This window comes from Melopsittacus undulatus, chromosome 17 (genome assembly GCF_012275295.1).
Source record: "Melopsittacus undulatus isolate bMelUnd1 chromosome 17, bMelUnd1.mat.Z, whole genome shotgun sequence".
Lineage (NCBI taxonomy): Eukaryota > Metazoa > Chordata > Aves > Psittaciformes > Psittaculidae > Melopsittacus > Melopsittacus undulatus.
The window spans coordinates 94,960-114,880 of record NC_047543.1 but is presented as its reverse complement, the minus strand read 5'-3'; the positions used below and the strand labels follow the sequence as shown (position 1 = coordinate 114,880).

Below are 19,921 nucleotides of genomic sequence, written 5' to 3'. Positions count from 1 at the left end.
AGGGACAGGAGGCCACAGGAATGGCTTGAACCTGCTTGAGGGGAGACTGAGCTGAGCTCTTAGGCAGAAGCTGTTCCCTGTGAGGGTGCTGAGGCGCTGGCACAGGGTGCCCAGAGAAGCTGTGGCTGCCCCATCCCTGGCAGTGCTCAAGGCCAGGTTGGACACAGGGTCTTGGAGCAGCTGCTCCAGTGGAAGGGGTCCCTGCCCGAACTGGATGAGCTTTGAGCTCCCTTCAACACAAACCAGTCTGGATTTCTATGATTCACTACAGAGTTTCCTGCTTCCTCTGAAGCAGGGTCACAATAATCTGTTGGTTGAAAGCAAAACTCTAATTCCTTTTGAGAAACACAGTGAAAAGCTTTCCCAAGAAAGGGTGTTGTCCAGGGCAGCAGCTTGTTCCAGGTGACAGTGATGGCCACCGGGCACTCCTTTACCCACAGTAGCAAGCACAGTGAACTTCTCTTGCTGTTTCTCCACAGGAAAGCCGGGTGACACACACACACACATACAAGAAGGCAAAAAACCCTACAGGGCTTCACAAAACATGACACAGTGGAGCACAAGCTTCTTTCCCTGGGGAGGGTGGAAGGAAACAAGCATGTGACGGTTACTCATCACATTGCTTAAGGCAAGGTTGGGAGGCACAGAGATGCGGCAGCAACACACAGGGGAGGCGGAATCGACTGACAACAGTTTCCTGGCCCATATAATGTAGGAGTCAGACTGGGTGAGCTACACCACCATGATCCCAGGGCAGCCTTATCCCTCTGTCTTGTCTGGTCTTGTCTTAGGTCTTGTCTGGTATGTGATGATAGGATGGATGTGGGGGGCCTGAATTCTCGTTTGACCAGCTGGATGTGCTCAGGACACACCTCCAGCCCCGCCTGCACTTGGCCCTAAGACATGGGGCAGTTCTGCCAAGTGCACACTGGCCCAGGCTGATGTGTCCCAGCAGAAAGCAAAGCAGTGCTGGAAGCCATGGGGTGCCTTCATGGCCCCGTGCCCTGCCCTGTGTCCGCGGGCGTTCCTCATCCCGGCTCCACGCACAGCACCAGTATTTATACAAGACAAGAGACTGTGATTTCCACAGAAACAAACTGCCCCCTCAGTCCATTAATAAATCCAGTTTCACTGCCAAAACATTTCAGTTTCCGTTCCTTAAGACTTGCTTTGTTTTCATTGTCTCTGTTTTCACTGCATTTTGTGACAGCTTGTCTCTAGCAAATGAAAGTTTGCTATTATGGGAAATCTTCCTGCAGCGTGGCCAGCAAAGCAGCAGCAGTAACTACAGGAGCCTTTGCTTCCTCAATGATTCTGTTTCAAATGGCTGGCTGTGATTTCCAGCCGCACTGCCTGGACCTGGGGGGATGGAAGGCACAAGGTGCTGCTCTCCCTGCACAAAGCCGTGAGCCAGGCCCCGGCTGGTGCAGCCTCCACACGGCCACTGACTCACGGGCACCGGCTGAAGCTCGTGTGGAGCGGGATGAAATGCCGGCAGTTCCCGTTCCGCCGGACTCCTCGGGGGAACGAGCCCCATTCCTTGCGCTGGGCCACGACGGGAGGACCCCGGGGCCGGGACAGCTCCGGCGCAGGGACCGGGGCGATCGCGGCCCCTCGGTCCCCGCTGTGCCCTCCCGCAGCGCTCGGCAGCGCGGTGCTGGGGAGCCGGGGCCGGACGTGGGGAGCCCCCTCGGGGCAGTGCCCGACCCCCGGCTCTGGCCCCTGCTCCGAGCCTGGGGGGGGGGCAGCGGAGGGCGGAGGGGAGGGGGGGGGGCGGTACATCCCTGCCCAGCGCCGGCTCCGCTCCGCTCCTGGTTGGTGCGGCCGGGGCCGGGGGCGCGGCCAGGCTGGGGCCGTCCCGGTAAAGCGACGGCGCGGCCGGCGCGGTCCCGCACCATGGAGGGGCACCTGGCGCGCTGCAAGATCGTGGTGGTGGGGGACACGCAGTGCGGCAAGACCGCTCTGCTGCACGTCTTCGCCAAGGACTGCTACCCCGAGGTGTGCGCGGCCGGGCGGCGCGGGGGGCCGGGCTCGCTTGCGCTCGGCTGGGCTCACCTCTGCTCACCTCTGCTCTCCCTCCGTCCCCCAGAGCTACGTGCCCACCGTCTTCGAGAACTACACGGCCAGCTTCGAGATCGACAAGCAGCGCACCGAGCTCAACATGTGGGACACCTCAGGTGGGCCGGGGGGGGCGCGGTGGGACCGGGACGGGGTCTCCCCCTCCCTGAGCTCCAGCAGCCGGTGAGCCCCCGGCCGGGGCCCGGGCAGCCTCCGCCGCCGCGCTGGGGCGGCTCCGATGCCGCATCCGTGTCCGCGCAAGGATGAACCGAGCGAGAGGCGAGGAGCGGGTGAGGCGCAGGCAGAGCAGAGCCCTCGCCGTGGGGAGCAATGCGCTGCCCTTCACTGCCCTCTGCGCGGAGCCCCTGGGATTCTTGGCCGGGTTTTTGGTCTGGTTTGGTTGTGCTTCTTCATGTCCTGTTGTGATGCTGCATGAAGCCTTGTCCCAGCAGCCTCAGCCCATCGGAGCCCTTCCCAAACTTCGTGCTGCTTTGTATGGAGGGGCAAATTAAACCGAATCGCACAACGGTTTGGTTTGGAAGGGACTGTAAAGCTCATCGAGCTCCAACCCCATGACACAGGCAGGGACCCCTTCCCCTAGACCAGGTTGCTCCAAACCCCATCCAGGGATGGGGCAAGGGAGTTGCAAACGAAGTGCTTGATGCAAAGCTAATAAAAATGCTGGCATCCAGCAAAGTTCACGTGCACTTTTTGATTTGCCCCTGACAAGCTTTTTAGGCTGTTCTATACACATGGTGCAGCTGAATGCTGAGCTATGTTAATGTGCATACATCAGAGACTTGCTGATGCTTTCCCTGTAATTTCTGGAGTCCTTATGTCCTCTCAATGTCCAATAGCAATAGCAAATTAAAACGTGACCTAGGACTTTCTTGGCTCTTGTACACTCAAATTCCTTGCTCTGATCGTACATCCATCAGATTACAGCTGTAGTATGCACACAGCTTTACCTGGAGTAGCAGCTTTACTGAGGCTTGGACTAGCTTTAGCATGTAAAATGTGTTTGAGTCTGCTCTGGGCCTTTCTGAACCTTGAGATCTTGCTTTTGCTGCTTTTTATTCCCTGAGATGAAAATGGGTCTTTTGCTTTGCCCACACGATGTGTGCTGGGATGCGAGCCACAAAGATGCTGGCTCTTAGGGCAGCTTTTGGTACTGGGGCTATGGATGAAGCATTGGCTCTCAGCATTTGACTGGGAGCTGTGCCCGAAGTGCAGAGCAGTGGCTGTGACTTGGGAATCATTCCGTGGTGAATGGTGCTGGGCTGGCGTGTCTGTGTCAAGTCCCATGGGAACAGCAAAGCCACCCTGGTCCCTCAGGGCCTTCCCACAGAAGCTGGCGCTGCTCCAGTGGGGTGAGTGCTATCGGGGTGCATGGGAGTGAGGGTGACCCCGTGTGTCACCCGCAGCGCGATGCCCCATAGCTTGGGGACTTCTGCAGCCTGCCAAAGGGGCTGCGAGGAGCATCTTTGTTAGGGTGGCTGTGCTCCAAGTGTCTGTTTGACACGAAAAACTTCCCTGTGTGTGTCGAAGTGCGTGTGATGACTTGTCTGCTTTTCAGGAATTCTCCAGAATGCTTGGCTTTGATCTTACAAATGTCAAAAGAAAAGGCTATGATAGAAAGTCTTTAAAGCTGTATAGGAGTATCTGATACCTGCATCTGATGCTGTCACAAAATTCAACAAAAGACGTAAGTTTGTCTAATATTTATCTCTACAGCCAAGACAAAATGGACTTTGATTTTTTTTCCCTTCTCCTTATGGAAAAGTGCAAGACCTTTTTAACAGCTTTGTTGTAGTTTTGCAGATAAGTTCCTTTCTGTTGTAGCTTTGATTTGCACTACATAGGAGCCAGTTCTTCACATAATGGTCATACAAAGCAATGCACCCTCATAATCAAACTGGTGTTTGCAGCTGTAGACTGCAAGCTGCTATTGGTACCCTTTGGAGACACTTGTGAGCAGGAGCTTTGGTAAAAGCACTTTGCCACAACAGTGAACCAGCTGAGCTGAGGAGCTTGAGAGGAGCTCATTGCCCTCATGCAGGATGACAGGCGCTGGGATGCACTTTCCCTTGTCCCTCTGCTACCTCCTGTCCGTTTTTAGCAGCTTTGCACACAGGGGGTTCTTGTTCTTGCTGAATTCCATCCCAGCAAGAGAGGGAAGGGAGGTGCTGGGAATCTTCTCCCCCCTCCTATCAGGATCACCCTGGTTCAATTGCTTTACTTTAAACACTTGCCACCTCTTTGCTGAGTGACTGGAGCTGAAGGGCTCCTCCAAAACCAGACCTGGGCAGAGGAGCTGGCTATGAGTTAATTCATTTAAGCTCCTCCTGCTCCATAGTTGTGGAGGTGGTTGGAGGCTCTGGAAGCTGTGCAGGGTGAGCTGAGCATCGTCCAGCAGCAGTGCTAGGGCAAGGACAGGCTGCGTGCAAAACTCCCTTCCTTGGGACCAAGCATGGCCATGGCCTGCCTGGAGTCCTGCTGCTGACCCCATACAAACGGGAATGTTTCTGCTCCCTGGGGCTGATAGAGGTGTGCTGGAAAACACTTTCAGACGGAATGTGCCCCTCCTGCTAAGTGGCAAATGCAGATTCTGACATCAGCAGCTGCCAGGCAGTAAATCTGGTTAGAGAAACGCTACCATAGGGTGAACAGAAGTGATGGAGAAGTGAATGGCTCCCAAATGGCTCTGTTTTCCTTTAAAAGGCACACAGCATAGATAGGTGTTTTGCTCCAAGCCTTACAGGGGACACGGTGCTTTGCTGCTCCTCCTGCTCTTGCTATGGCAAATTCTTTCTTTGCTGCCTGTTGGCCAAACGTGCTCAGTGCAGAAGTGGCGCGGTGCTGGTATCTTGTGGCATGGTGAAACTCCTGTTTGACAGGATGCCTGGTGGCTTTGGGAGTGCTGCTCCCAAAGGGCTGGGTGCCTTCCAGACCCGCAGTGCTGGTCCCAGCCCCGGCCAGGTGGAGGGAGGATGGATGGTTTTGATCACCAGCGCTGCTTTACAAGGAGTAGGCGAGTTTCATTTCTGTGCTTCAGAGGTGTAAAAGGGGGAGCAGTTACCAGTAGGTGTGCACTGGGCGGGTTCGTTTTCACCATGCAGTACCTGTGTTCCCTGTGGGGCTGGGGACAGCAGGTGTCCAGTGCTCCTGAGCTCCCTCCTTCCCAGGGATCAGCTCTTGATGCTTTCCCAGAGGGATTCAGGCATTGCCCATGGATGCACTGCCACAGCCCCAGGCCAACCCGGTGCCTTGCTGGGGAGAGATGGGCACAGCCAGGGTGCTCCAGCACCAGAGCTGGCAGGTCTGAGGCTTTGCTCTCTACCTGGGTAGGGGGTTGGTTTGTTTCCAGTAATGATGGGGAAGAAGCTGCTCTCTGCTTGGCAGCCTGGGCTCAGTTCTGTGCTTTTGGTTCACGGCCCTTTGTGCCCAGAGGCTCTTGTCCACCTTCTGTGTCCTCAGAGTGCAGGCAGGCAAGGCAGTGATGTGACTTGAGGCCATGTAGCTGCTTTGCTGATGCAGATCCTGATGCAGGGTTAAGCTGCCTGGTTCTGGTAGGGGCATCTGTGCCAGTGGCTCAGGGTGAGGGGGACCAGGCCTTGCACATTATCACTGTTGCCTTGGAAAGCTGCTGGAGAGGCCATTCCTGTCCTTTTGTGGACCAGCAGGATGCACTGCTGCCAATAGCCACAGTGTCTGCCACAGCCTGTGCCACTGCAGAGATCAGTGCCCATGGGTTCAGCAGTGCTGCAGCTCACAACAGGGGACTTGCACGGCTGCCAGGTCTTTGCCAGAGCTTCTGTCTCTCAAGCAGATGTGCTTTCAAGTCAAGAATAACACAGTGAGTTGCAAATCCCCCTCCACCTCCCTCTTTGCCTGTGCTCAGCAAACAGTCTGCCTTCATATGGCCTGTGTGGGAACCTACAGACTGTGATAACAGATCCTTCTTTAGGGGAACTACCCAGGAATGTTGATTAGATTAGAGCTGAAAGGGGCCGAGTTTAGCAATGGCATCTCCATGGATGCTGAGGCTGTGCCTGGATTCCCAGCGTGGGGCTCGGGGATTGCCATGGCTGCCTCTTCCAGTGTGCAAGAGTGAATTCTCTCTTGGGAAGGAGTTCAATGCCACTTGCACTCTGAGGCAGAGAAAAACATGTGGAGCTGCCCTTTCCATACCAAAATAGCTCCTCCCATGCTCCGGGTTGAGGCTGGGAGCCCGAAACCAGCAGAGTTCTGTTCTGCCTCAGCACAAATCCATGCTTAAACCTAAACATATGTGCAGCTGGGTCACGTTCCCAGGCAGGTCAGGAACCACGCACAGGCTCACAGAGCTGCAGCAGAAGCAATGCTTGTGCTGGAATGGGAGGAGGATGCCCCTGAGGGTCCAGGACAGGACAGTCCCTGGGCAGGGAGTGGGGCCCAGCTGGAGGCTGCTGCTCCTGCACTGCCTTGCACAAGGGCAGCCTCGTCCTTCATCCCTTATGGATATGGGAGGCTTGGCCTCCGTGGGGTATCCTGGTGAGGTGCCATAGTGACAACGTGCAGGCAGGAATGGGCTGACTTGGGGGTGGGTTGTCTCCCGGCTCTGAATGCAGCCCCTTTCCCACAGCACAGAGCTGATCTATGCTCTCCCGTGGGCAAGGACAGCACTGCTGGGCTCTCCCTATTCCTTCTGTCAGCCCTGTGGCTCCTGATGCTGCTTTAACACTGATTTAATGAATGTTTAGGGTAAGTGGAAGCCTCTTATCGAGGAAGTCACACACACAGACCTGCAGAAACTCCCTGGAGCAGCGCAGTCACACCCTGGCCTCTGCTTGTGCTGACTTGCCTTTCCAATAGCCTTCACCCCGCCTGGTGCCAGGGATGCTCCTCCTGCCCCACCAGACTGTTCCAGTGGCCTTTGGGATGGCAGGAGGCTTTGTGGAAGGGAGAGCTGGGGAGGACCGGGCAGCATCCCCCTGCTGCCATGGGCAGTGAGGGCATGGGCGCAGCTTTCATCTTGCCCCATGCTCTGAAGATTGCATCTCCTCTGGATTGAACTTCAGGAGTGCACAGGCCCAGCCTTTGCTGCGGGGAAAAGCCTTATCTGGGAGCTGAGCAGTCAGGGAGGGGTCTGCTGCTTACACACAGCAGACCTGGAACATGCAACCTTGCATAAGGATAATTGTGTCTGTGCAGCCCTCGGATGCGTTCCCCAAAGCCAAAGCTCTGCTGTGGGAATCTGTTGCCACTCCTAGGGCTTGCTGTACCCAGGGAAAGGGTGACAGGCAGGTTGTGGCAATGCCGGCTGCCCTTGTGACATGGCAAGAGTGCCAGGAAGGGGCTTCTGGCTCCCATTTGTCTCCCTTGTCCCCTGCCTCAGGGATGACTTCCAGCATGGGAGTGAGAAGCCTGGATGAGCTGCTCAGGCTGCCTCTGCAGCCCCAGAGATGCCAGTGGGGATTTCCTCAAGGAGCTTCCAGAGCTTCCTTCAGTTACCAGAGTGAAGTTTGTGTCTGAGTAAGCTCCTTGAACCTTAAGGTAGAAGAGGGGAGACTGAGCTGAGCTCTTAGGCAGAAGCTGTTCCCTGTGAGGGTGCTGAGGCGCTGGCACAGGGTGCTCAGAGAAGCTGTGGCTGCCCCATCCCTGGCAGTGCTCAAGGCCAGGTTGGACACAGGGTCTTGGAGCAGCTGCTCCAGTGGAAGGGGTCCCTGCCCATTGCAGGGGTTGGAGCTGGAGGAGTTTTAGGGTCCCTTTGAACCCAAACCAGGCTGGGATTCTAAGAACCTGCGTATGTGAGATAGGGCACAGGATCCGGATGAGGCAGAAGGACCCTGTGCCTGCCTGGGCTGGGAATTCCCCTGCCAGGGAATCCAGCAGAACAGCCTCCTCCTGAGAGACAGGTTTCCAGTAATAAGCTCTGGAGAGGGGCCTGGGAATGCCACCTCAGCCCATGCTAATACTGTTCCCTTCATCCCGATCATGTCCATCCTGCATCCATGCCAGCTGGGCTCTTGGGGAGTTTACTCATTTTCATATGGGCACTGTAAGAGCTGGGAGCAGAGGTTGATGGTCCAAGATGAGGACCAGTTGTTTCAGTCATGCATTTTCTAGGTGATTGCTTGCTCCAGGGCATGGAACAACCTCCTTCTTCCCCACACTTGAGGGGTTTGTGGGGATGCTGTGCAAGAGAAATGCCATGGTCCAGCCATGAGAGAAGCTTGTGCATGCCCATGTACATACATGGCACATGGCTGTGCCTTGCTCAGTGTCCCATGGAAGCCTGCACTAGGGGTAGTTGCAGTTCCCTCTGCTGCTCTCTCCCTCGCTCCAGCTTTGCTGGATGCCTTGTCTTTGGACTCGGTACAGCCAGAACCTGTCACTACCAGTGTCTCTGTCACCAGTGCTTTGGTGTTTTAATTCCCATCTCTGCCGCTTGTCCCTCTTCCAAGCTGGCCTCTAATGAGCACTGTACCCGTGTCACAAATGTGTTTGACACCAGTGGGATCTGCACGATCCTCCCCTTCCAGACAATACAGCCAGGGGGGATTGGGGATCTTTAAGCTGCTCTGAGTGTGGCTGAGCTGGGACCTGCAGGGTGCTCAGCAATATTGCAGCAGTTTATCAATCTTCAGACAAAGAAACCTTCTGCTTTGCTTTCTGAAGAGAGGGTCTGGTTCACACTGAGGATAAAGCCGCTCTCTGGACTCGGGGTGCTTCAGATCTTTGTGGTGTGCATCCATTGCAGTCTGGAAGGCTGCAGTGGCTTGCTGCTTGGCCTCCATCAGCACTGATGACACAGGGAGGGAGGAGGGTATTTGCATACCCTGCTCTGTCATGTGCCAGGCATGCAGAGCCATTCTCTTTCAAATCTTGCCTTCTGCCTTTATAAAGGCAACTGAAGCATTCAGGCAGGGCCCTGCATCCGCAGCGCTGCCCCTGCCTGTGGGCCATGGGGAGCTGCTTGTCAGCTTGGGTAAAAGGATCATGGAAGAAAAATGCCTTTCATAGTCTGTCCCCAGCAGGATAAAGGGACCGGGCATGACCTCTGGGGCTGTTTAACTCTGATCTCCAGTGTTCCCTGGGGTGAATTCCTCCTCTCCCTCTGCTGTAGACTCTACCATTGTTTCCCTGCACCCATTTCCCCTTTTCGAGCAGTGGGAAGTATTTTCGGATGACTCTGTGCCCTCTGGTTGCATCTGCAGAGGAAACGGGAGCTCTGGAGCATCCTGGATGGCCTGGAACAGCAGCTGAGATTCCTGCGGGCTCTCCATAGGGACTGGCCCCGCTGGGCTGGGCTGGCCGGGGTCTGTGCCTGCACTGGGGAGCCCTGGAGCTGGGTGAAGGATGGGGGCACCCACCAGAAGCTGCAGCCCCATTGCGGAGCAGCCGGGTGTGTTGTTCCTGCCCTGGGAATTGCACAGAGGACTCATTTTCCGTCTTAATGGTGTGCTATAAATGAAATATGTTGTTATTATTATTAACACCTTCATCATCATCTGCCTTGGCAGAGGAATGAGTAATGGTGTTCATTGACACCTCATGTAATATTAACCAGGTCTTGAGCACTCAGGTGTGGAAAGTGTGCAGTGATTGAATGTGAGCATCCTCCTCACACATTAGAGCTCTGCTGCAGCTGCCCAGCGTGGGGAGGTGGGAAGGGGGCTCAGAGCTGTGCCTCTGCATGCGGAGCCTTTGCTTCTAGTAAGCAGTTGCTCAGATGAATTCCTCTTACGACTGAAAGCTGTGAATTCAGCTCCAGAAAGTCCTGCATAACCTCAGGAAACCCTGAGCATGTGTGCTGGTGCTGAGCAGCTCCCAGGGACCTGAGCCCTGACTGGGAAGCACTGGAGGACCATGTGGCTGGTGAAGCTCAGTGAAGGGTGATTTGGACCCATGGCAGTGGAGGAGGTAGTCTTGTGTTTGATGCTGGCTGAGAAGTGGTGCAGGCTTCTTGCCATGCATGGGGAGAGGATACCAAGAGAGCTTTGCCTTGCCTCTGCTTTGGCAGAGGACAAAGGCCTGGCTGAGCTGGCAGTGGGATTTGCCTAGCAAAGAAGACATCCCATGTAGTCTCTGAAGCCACAGGTATTGCTGCCCAGGGAGGTAACCTGGAGCTCTTTGGGCTCGTTGATGCAGCAGCCAATAGAGCTGGGATGTATTTCTGCTTCATTCTGTGAAGGATGCTCTTGGCTGTTCCTGCAGAAAGCCGCATGTGCCACAGCATCACTGGCTCTATGGGGAGGGTTCACAGCGGGTCCTCCAAGGCAAGTGCATGTCTTGGCAGTGCTCATCTCTGTTCCAAGCCAGAGCTGGCTGGGGCTGCAGGAGCCCCTCACGGAGCAGAGCATGGCTCTGCATGTGTATTTGCTTTCCTGGTTTGTAATATGCTATTGTTGGAAGGAGGGTGCCCATGGGAGGAGGCTCATTATCTCTCAGGACAGCTAATAGGGAACAAATGTAGCTTAACGCTGCTGGTAGAGATGAAACAGCACATTGCAGTCCCCTGCCCGTGAGTGGCATCTCTGAGTGGCAGTGCCAGGCATTGAGGAGCTGCTCCTGGTGCACCCGCCCTGGATTTCAGACTACAACTGCGTGGGTTTATGTTTAAGCTGGGTTTTGGTTGCTCCAATTTAATCACAAACAGATGCTCACAGGGTCTGTTTCTTGCAAACCTGGGTGCCAAGTGGGAGAGTGACTCATGCAGTGGAGGAAGGTTGGATCCCGGGTTCCTGTGTATTCGGAAGTGCCTCTGCAGGGTCTTGCTTGGAGGATCTGGGAGGTGTCAAGTGCTCAGAAGCAATAGAACTGCAGACCTGGAGCTGAGGGCACTGGGGCCTTGGGAGGCTTTTGTGTTTTGGGGTGGCTCTTTTTAGCTGTTGTCCTCAACGAAAAAGCAACAGATGCAAAAACTGGAGGAATAATCTCCCAAGAGGGATTTCCTGATTCAATAAAGACCCAGCAGCATCAAGTCCCAGGTTGGATGCTGGCACCGTTCCTGGCACTGGGGTGGGGATGGCGGTGGCTCTGCAGGGTGACAGAGGGGCTGCGGGCTCTGTGCCGAGGAGCTGGCTGGCTGCTGAGGGAGCAGCAAGTTGCTATGATACAGTTTGCTGTGGCAATGTCTGTGCTGAATGGAGCCAGAAGCACCTCTACAAAAGGAGCATTCCTGGGCTGGGAGGGGGCAGATTTATCTGCAGTGTTTATGTAAAGCGGAGGAGCTGCAGGGAGAGGATGTGTGTGGGAATGCTTTCCTGCAGCATGCGCTGGGGCCCCAGTCTGGAGGCAGATCCCCAAATGTGCGCTGGGGAGAGGGCATGGCTCAGATGAAGGACTCCGCAAATCCAAGTGCAGATCAGTGCTGGATCTCGCATCCCATCCTGTAAACCCGCAGCAGGCAGGAGCCCGACAGCTCGGTTCAAAGGGGAGCTCGGTGCTGCCTGGGGGGGAGCTGGGTCACCTTGCAGGGCTGCAGCAGCTCCCCGGGGCCAGCTCTGCCCCTCATGCTCGGGAGCAGCTTGAGCCTGAAGCGAGGGCAGAGATCGCTGGGCCTGGGATGTGGAGTCACCTCGCTGGGTACCAGCCTGGGGCCTGGCTGCTTTCCATGCAGGGAACGTGACTTTCCCTCTAGGAACACGGCTGCGCTTTGCACAGGTCAGGGTCTGCTTCTTCTGTGCTGCATCCCAACTGCTGCCCCTCCCGGTGCCTTTGCAGGGACACAGACCCACGCTGTGGCTTATCACAATGGGAGCAGGGATGTGCCAGGTGCCTTTGCTCCTGGGGGCTGGCAGCAGTGTGGTGTCTGGAGATACCTGTAGCTGGTTTTGCTGTGGATCCAAATGCTCTGGAGCTTGGGAAGGGCTTGGGAAGACACAAAGCAGCCCTCAGCCTGCCCTGTGCCATCACGGCCGGCTCTGCTCCCCTGGCAGAGCTTTGCAGAGGTATCTGGGGTGTTTGCAGGGCACACACGGCATCTTTTGCTGTGCTGGAGGGGCTGTACCCTGCTGTGATGGGTGCAGTTGTGTGCCCCTGTGCAGACAAGAGCCAGGGTGGGAGCTCCCACAGTGGATCAGCCTGTTCTGCTCTCAGCTCATCCCAGGCAGATTCCCGGGATACACCAGCCACCATGGTCCGTAATTCATCAAGGAGCCACCTGACACCTGCTCTGGGTGCTCCACCTCTTCCCAGGGTGGGAAAGTGCCTTGGGCCGAGCATCCTGAGGGGCCATGGCAGGAAGCACATCCGGTTCCCTTGGCCTTGGGGTGGGCGATCCTTTGGGAGGAGCAGATTCAACAAGGACTCTGGTGTCTCTGCTTCCCCTTTGCATAAACAAACATCTGCTTCTCATCCCTCCAGGAAGCTGAAGCCCATTGTAAAGCCCAATGCAAACCCGAATCAGTGTTTTTAAGTAGCAATGAGCCGATTGCTCCGTTGCTGTTGGCTGAGGCATCTGCAGTTGCACACAGACCACACTTCAAACAATATCATTGTGGGGCAATGACTTGAATGCCTGGAATGTTCATTGAAGGTGTGTGTGTGGCAGAAGCTGGGCAGGATTCAGGCTGAGCTTTCTGCCTGCTCACTGAGAAATCCCACAGAATACATCATCCCCTCCAATTTACAGCTTGTTCACCAAAACCTGCCACATCTTTTATGTACCAGAAAGAATCTGCCTGACTTTTCCCAGCACAAATCCAGAGTACAAGGCAGTTCTTTTTATACTTGACTTCAGTTCTCACCATCCATGTGAGCAGGCTCTCGTGTATAAAGATAGCTAGAGAGGATAAAAAATAGCACAGTGTTCCCTGTCTTCTCTCAGCTGCACTTTTCCACCATTAGTAGTGCAGCAACTGCATGACAATAGGATCCATACACACAACAGCAGTGGTGGAGAGGCATGTGCTGCTCTTCAGCCTTGCAGCCCTTCCAAGCTCTGGCATCTCAGCATGCTCTGGCATCACAACTCCATCACTTCTTCCTTGCCAGATGTTTATTAGGGAGGGAGAGGGATGCGAACCTTGCCTTTATTTCCACTCTGCAAAGGGATAAATGCAAGAGCACAAAACCTCTGACTTCCGCACCTAAACAAAGGGACCACGTCCTCTGCAGAGCCCAACAGTGCTTGGTCACTGAGGGAAAGTTTGGGTCAATGTCCTCTGGCTCTTGGCAGAGCAGTTTGCACCCTGTGGCAGTGCCTGCAGTGCCTGGCAGAGGGCTGGGGGTCCCAGCCTGCCCATTCAGGCAGCAGCATCAGTGGGGTGGGATGTTCTGCTCACAGGCTGCTCCTCTCCTCAGGCTCAGCATACTATGATAACGTCCGTCCCTTGGCCTACCCAGACTCGGATGCTGTGCTCATCTGCTTTGACATCAGCCGCCCGGAGACTCTCGACAGTGTGCTCAAGAAGGTGAGTGTCCAACGTGCTTCTGCCTGGTGAGATGGGGCCTCTGCAGCAGCACCAGTCCTGCTTCCTGGGACTGCCATCAGGGCTAAAAAGCTTGGCTGGATTTAAGGTCCTCAGATGAGGATGGCTGTGCTCAGATGAGGATGGTTGTGCTCAGATGAGGATGGCTGTGCTCAGATGAGGATGGCTGTGCTCAGATGAGGATGGTTGTGCTCAGATGAGGATGCTGCTGATCCCTCCATGGTCTGTGCAGAAAGCCGATATTTCCATTTGAAAGGAGCCCAGTGAATGGGAGCTTGCAGCATGGAGAGGGGGAGATCTGTGTGTATGCATACATACAAATGTGTGGACAGAGAAGTGCAGGGCATTTGTTCTGTTTTTCATGAAGACCTTGGAAGGTGTTGTGCATCTCTTGTTAGTGTAACCACCAATGGGTATGCTCTGGGTTGCTTGCAGCAGTAGGGAAGTGGCCCCTGGTGCTGTTTCCATGCAAGCAGAGAGCTCAGGTTTTCAGCTGTCCCCTCAGCTCAGTGTCTGCACAGTAAGAAAGGCATCAGTCACTTTCCTGTAGCCTGACGACAAGAAGGGTCCAGAGCTGTGGTGCTGAATCTCAAAGCTGTGAATGAATAAAACGAGATGGCCCAGTGCCACTGGGCTGCATGGCCATGGGGCATGGAGCATCCTCTGCCCTCACAGAGCTCAGTGGCATCTCATTTGTGAGGCTCTGAGACACGAGGTGTGACAAGCACGACAGAGCAGGGATGCTGAGGCTGCTCCCAGTGGGTCCCAGGCTGCTGGGCTGGGTGGCCACTGTCCGAACCAGTCCCATTGTACTGACTGCCCCTTTCGGCCTCTCCACATCTTGCCAGACGTTGTGCTGGAGCAAGTGCCTCTTATTCAGTCGCTGGGAGGGCTGAGCAGTGGGTCTGTGTCTCCGAAGTGTCCTGGTGAGGGGACAAAGACCCTTCAGATAACTCGGTCAATGGCTCAGTGTTCGTTCCTGAAGCAGGGCTGGGGTGCTGAGCGTGCTGGGTGGAAGGAGGCGTTTCATGTGGACTCAAAGAATTCCCAGCTCAGCTTGGCAGTCAGCAGAATAATAATGCAAGCAAATCACTTGGACCTTAATGAGATGCAAACCCATCAATAATTAGCTGGGGTTGGGATTTATTTATGTCTCTCTTCACACTCTTCATGTGAGTCCACAGTGCTCAGTGCTTGGCCTTCCCTGAGCAGCCTCGCAGATGCTTTGAGTGCTGTTAGGCTATGTCTTTTTGATACGATGACTTAGAATAAAACCTAATTCACAGGGGATTTCTTAAGTGAGCAGATGCCTCATTTCCTTTGGTGCAGCCTATGAGGGTGAGGAAAATTCCGAAGACACCAGGAAGCTGAAATGGGTTTTAGCTTTTGATATCAGGCGAAGCAGGGAAGTGAGGCTCCCTATGCAAGCCTTAGGCAAAACTGTTAATTCAGCAGAGGACATCTTTATTCCTCTCGCTGCCCTTGTGGTGCCCAGGCTGCCTGTGCAGCGTGTACGTCTGAAGGGAAGGAGAAGGCAAACAAGCAGCTCTTCATTCTATACAAAGCAGGTTTCTGTGGGGTGGTGCCCTCATTCTCACAACTCTCCATAGCGCAGCAAATCTCTGGCTCCCTCGAGTCAATCATGTGAGAGGAGGGAGCCTGCATCATCCCAGAGAGCCCTGACCCCTGCCTGCTGAGAACAGACCCCATAGCTCAGTCCCTTTGAGAGTTTCCATCCTTCAGGTAAATGAGGGTGCTTGAATTCCTGCTCTGAAAGAGCCACATCCTCCTCTTCTTGTGGCTGTGTTGGCTCTTGGCACCAGAAGCTGTGCTGGGGATGTGGGGATGGATGTCCCTGGCAGCAGGGGATTTGGGTTCATGGTGAAGACACTTGAGCCCATCTCCTGGTATTTTGCAGTTGCTTTGGTTTGATACTGGTTGAATGAAACTTGGGTCCTTCTTAGCACTGCCTCTCCCCACCAGTTTATGGACACTGGGCTGTGGGCTTGGTTTTCTTTCCCCTTCTAATTGCCTAGAGCATATGCTTAACCATCAGTCAGTGCAGCAGGGAATCGCTGTTTCCAAGTGACATCCTTAGCCAGGGGTAATCTGCCTTTATCATCTGCCTCCTCCTTTGGAAACACTGCATCAGTAAGCAGGATGTTGACAGGCTGATGGGTTCTGCCCTGGGGGAGGTCATAGGTGATGGTTTGATTTACTGCTGCAGCCACTTAGCTGCAAATTGGGCATTAACTTTTGGAACTCTGAAAGGAGCCGTTGGTGCGAAGGAAGTGGATGTTTGGTGTGGCCTTCTCCTGCCATTGCTTCAATCCTCCATCTCCCTGGCTGTAGTTATGCCCTAAATATTGTAATGTCTTTAACGTGTGGCTTCCAGTACCAAGCAAATGATGGGTGTGCTGAGCAAAGAGCTCCCTGGGACTGTGACCTCTTCCAGTGTCTCATCCCTGTGCACCTTCTCCCTCTTGTCTCCTCTGCAGTGGCAAGGGGAGACTCAGGAGTTCTGCCCCAATGCAAAGATTGTGCTGGTGGGCTGCAAGCTGGACATGCGGACGGACCTGAACACGCTGCGAGAGCTCTCCAAGCAGCGCCTCATCCCTGTCACACACGAGCAGGTACGTTCAGCAGCTGCCCCACTGCATGGGGAAGCTCAGCAGCAACTGACCCACTGTGCCCAGGTCTTGGTCTGAAGCTGGTTTATATTGGCTCGTGGGTGCTGAGCTGCTCATGCTAACAGCACCCTTCCCCAGCTCTGGCAGCCCTTGGCCTATTCCTGGTGCTCTGCACAACAGCCTCCTTGTTAGTAGCTGACAAGTCTTCCCTCGGATGCAGTGGGGATGCCTGGTTTGACAAGTTGGACTGGCTAAAGGGGAGCCTTGTGCTCCTGCAGCCTCTTCAGCTCCAAGTGACTGCTGCTGGGGAGCACTGCTGGGGGTGGGGGAACCACAGCCAGGAGGTCTGGGATGTGCTGTGGCTCTCAGTGGACCCAGCAGTGTCTATGGGCTGGCTGCAGCCCCAGCATTTGGTGCACTCTGGGTTGCTCTGCACTGTACACAGCAGGTCCCAGGTAACTGCCCTAGGAAGCAGGGCTGTCCAGGACCCTGCTGCAGGGCTGGCACTGCCTTGGTGACAGGCACTTGGTAGCACCGTCTGCTGGGGAGGCCACCCTTGTGTCTGCTGCTCTCACAGCACTTTAGAGGTGATGAGCAAACACCGTGGGCACTCTGACAGCGCTGCCCTGCTGTGTAAAGGATGCTCCTGCAGAGCGCTGCTGTCCTAACCCTAACCCTCTCCCTCCGGAGCACAGGGCAGTGCGCTGGCGCGGCAGATCGGGGCCGTGGCCTATGCAGAATGCTCCTCCAAGGTGTCCGAGAACAGCGTGCGGGATGTGTTCCACGTGACCACGCTCGCCTCCGTCAACAGGGTGCACAAGAACTTGAAGCGCAGCAACTCCAAACGGGGACTGAAGCGGGTGTCTCAGATGCCTGGCAGGACGGACTTCCTGAGCGACACCGAGATCAGGAAAGACCGCGCCAAGAGCTGCTCCATCATGTGAAACCCCATGTAAATAGCGCGTGTGTGTTGTCCATTTGTACAGGAACTGGTGGAGACGAGGCTGCGTTGCCAGCCTGCCTTTCCAAAGCCTTTCAAGTCCCTAGGGCTGAGCAAAGGTCCCAGCTGCAAACAGGGGTGCACAAGTTGCCCCTTACCATGGAGACTTCTGGGTTGGCTGCTGCTGCGTGGGTTGCTTGGGGGGAAGGAGACACTTGGCAGAGGAGTATTCGGGTGCTGGCAGGTCTGTGACTGGGTGAAACGGAGTGAGAAGGAGTGATGCTGTGTGTGCCACCCCTCCTGTTGCCATGGCCCAGCCTCCGGTGTGCAGCTAAAACACACCTGTAGCGTGGTGCTGCATGGGACCTGGGCTGGAGGGTGGGAGGTGGGTGCTGTTGCCAGCAGCAGAGTGCAATCAGAAGGTATTCTTCCAACCTCCCTTCAGAAGAGAAATGATGTTTGAGGTGATGCTGCCTTGAGCTAGGCTGGGCAGCAAATCACCATGGAAGGTGCAGGTTTGGGCCGGAGCTGGGAGGGATGGGATGTCCTGGGAAGGAACCTTAACCCGACAAGGCACCACAGCAGCCCACCTCCTGCTGTAGGTGCTATTTTAGGTACTTGAACTCCATATGAAATGCAGCAAGAGTGGATCTGGCTCCAGGGCAGAGGTGCATCCCAGTAGCTGCATCCTACAAGTTGTGGTTCCCTTCAGCAAGCAGATGCCGCTCAGGAGCTGGTGTCCCTGCTGCTGACAGCCTGGTTACTCATCAGCCTGCTCCTGCCACGCTTCCGAGGCAGCAGACTGCCATCACCATCCCTATCCTGCTCTCCACCCATTCCCAGCTGCAGCTTGTGTTGCATGGTGCTGTGTTTGTCTGGTCCAGGTAACCAAAAGGATTACACCCTGTCTCCACTGTGGCTGTGGGAGGGAAGGTGCTTGTTCCCCTCCTGCCTGCTGGAAGCCTCCTCCCACACCTCCCATTGCTTCTGCTGCTGTCCTCTCTAAATGCCTTTGACTACAGTGTTCGCCTTGACTTCATGTCACATAGACACTTTAAGGAATAAAGAATCTGCTCCATTGCCAGGTCCAGCTGTGTCAGTGGGTTCAGAAAACAAATAAACCTTGTTGGAAAATGCACAGCTCTTGACTCTGTTCATTTGTCATAGCCAGAACCAGGCATCCTCTCATGATCTCTTGCTGCACAGCTGCTATTTGTGGCCTAATGCATCTTTCTAGCTCTTGAAATACACTTGCACACCTGAGAGAAGAGCAGAGGACTTTGCTGCATGTATTCATTTGGAGGCTGAAACACCTGCCTTGAATAACCTTACTCCATCCTGCATCCTCAAATGCTGTGGAGCATTTGCAGGTTGCCTGTGCCTGTCTTGGGTGGATGATCACAGCTGTGACCCTGCAGCCTGTCCTTTCACACCCACTGAGAAAGGCAGAGAACAAAGGATGCTGATGGTCCTTCAAACCTAGCAGCAAGCAGTCAGTTCTCTGCTGCTTCCATCTGCAGTGCACATGGTGCCAATATGGCTCTAGGTTGGAGGTATCAGGCAGGAGGAATGTGGAGCTGTGCAGGAGGGCCTCAAGCATCCCCATCTTCAGTTTAGGGACTGTTTGTGCTGTGTTGGATGCTGTGCTGATGCAGACACACGCAGCAAGCTGGCGCAGTGCTGTTGAGGCTAGAGGAAGCACAACGTGTGTGTGTATCAAGCCTTGCAGCTCAGAAGCAGTGGGCTGCATGAACACTGTTCATTACAGTGGGCTGGTGGGGCTGGGTGTTAGCTAGGGGATGGGTACCCTTGACTCCTGCATCGCCAATGGAGGGAATCAGGTTCCCCCAAATGAATGACTCCAGTCACTACCAGTAGCTTCTGGTCTAAATCACAGCCTTGAGAGCTCTTGCTCAACTGGGAGTGCTGGATCTTGCTTCTAGCTTACATGGTGTGAACTCAGCTTTCTCTGTGCTGCTGAATGCCAGCTCGCCACGGTGCCCATCCTGGTGCAGTGCACATCTCCAGCTCGATTGCATGGGACATGAGGAGGCTCCACACACATGGGCTGCCTGTGGCAGATGAGTCAGCGCAGAGAAGAGAGGAACAAAACCGTGCAGATGGAAGAAGTGGAACTGACACATAAAAGACAAGTGGGGAGGACTTGAGGCCTCTAATTACTGCCTACAGAAAAGTCGATGAGCAGCACTGCCAGTGCAGGTGTCCTGCTAGGAAAACATTCTGTCTCCATGGGGCCGGATGAGCAGCTCGCTGGGTGGGACAGAGAGCCCCTTCAGTCTGCATCACTGCAGGAAACAGTCTGCTCCTGAGTGTGGGACCTTGGTAACCCTCTTAAAGGCCAGAGCTCCCCCAGGAGAGCTCTGCACCTGCTGCTCCTGCAGGGATAGTTCCCCATCAGGATGCCTGGAAACCCTCAGCTTCTGAGGAAGGATGCGAGCAGCAGGACCAGTAGCGATGCCCCACTGCAGGAGAAGTCTGGGGAGGTGAGGGCTGACACCAGGGCTGCACCATCCTGGGCTGGGCTCATGAGGGGTCACTCAAGCAACAGAAGCAAAGCAAAGGTGCAAGAACTGGGCCTCTCAGGTCCTGAATGGGGTTTACCCACCTTACTCCTGTCTCCTGTGGCCCCAGCATCACTTGGCATTTGCCAGCTCTTTGCAGCAATCTCGGTGCTCGAGCCAAAAGCAGCCTGGAGCAATCCCAACGTTTCAGCACACTGGAGCACAGGTTTCCAGGAGGAATCTGGACACGAGTCCAAGCTGGGTTGGTGAGGACACAGACACACACTACTGAAAGGTTAGACCCTCAGACAACTCTACCAGGCTGCTCATGCCCTTTAGATGATCCTATCCCTA

General features: G+C 55.0%; 1 protein-coding gene across 1 annotated transcript; it reads left to right on the top strand.

Moving 5' to 3' along the window:
- Positions 1–1,843: 1,843 nt before the first annotated feature.
- Positions 1,844–18,183, top strand: RND2 (Rho family GTPase 2). The gene is made up of 5 exons (XM_034070002.1): positions 1,844–1,998; positions 2,090–2,177; positions 13,348–13,457; positions 15,974–16,108; positions 16,801–18,183. The coding sequence occupies exons 1-5, from the start codon at positions 1,897–1,899 to the stop codon at positions 17,047–17,049; spliced, it is 684 nt and encodes a 227-aa protein (XP_033925893.1). The 5' UTR covers positions 1,844–1,896; the 3' UTR covers positions 17,050–18,183.
- The last annotated feature ends 1,738 nt before the right edge of the window (positions 18,184–19,921 follow it).

Coding starts and splice junctions, on each gene's coding strand:
- RND2 (XM_034070002.1), top strand. CDS start 1,897: ATGGAGGGGCACCTGGCGCGCTGCAAGATCGTGGTGGTGGGGGACACG. Junction 2,178..13,347: donor CAACATGTGGGACACCTCAG/GTGGGCCGGGGG, acceptor TCCTCTCCTCAG/GCTCAGCATACTATGATAAC. Junction 13,458..15,973: donor TCGACAGTGTGCTCAAGAAG/GTGAGTGTCCAA, acceptor TCTCCTCTGCAG/TGGCAAGGGGAGACTCAGGA.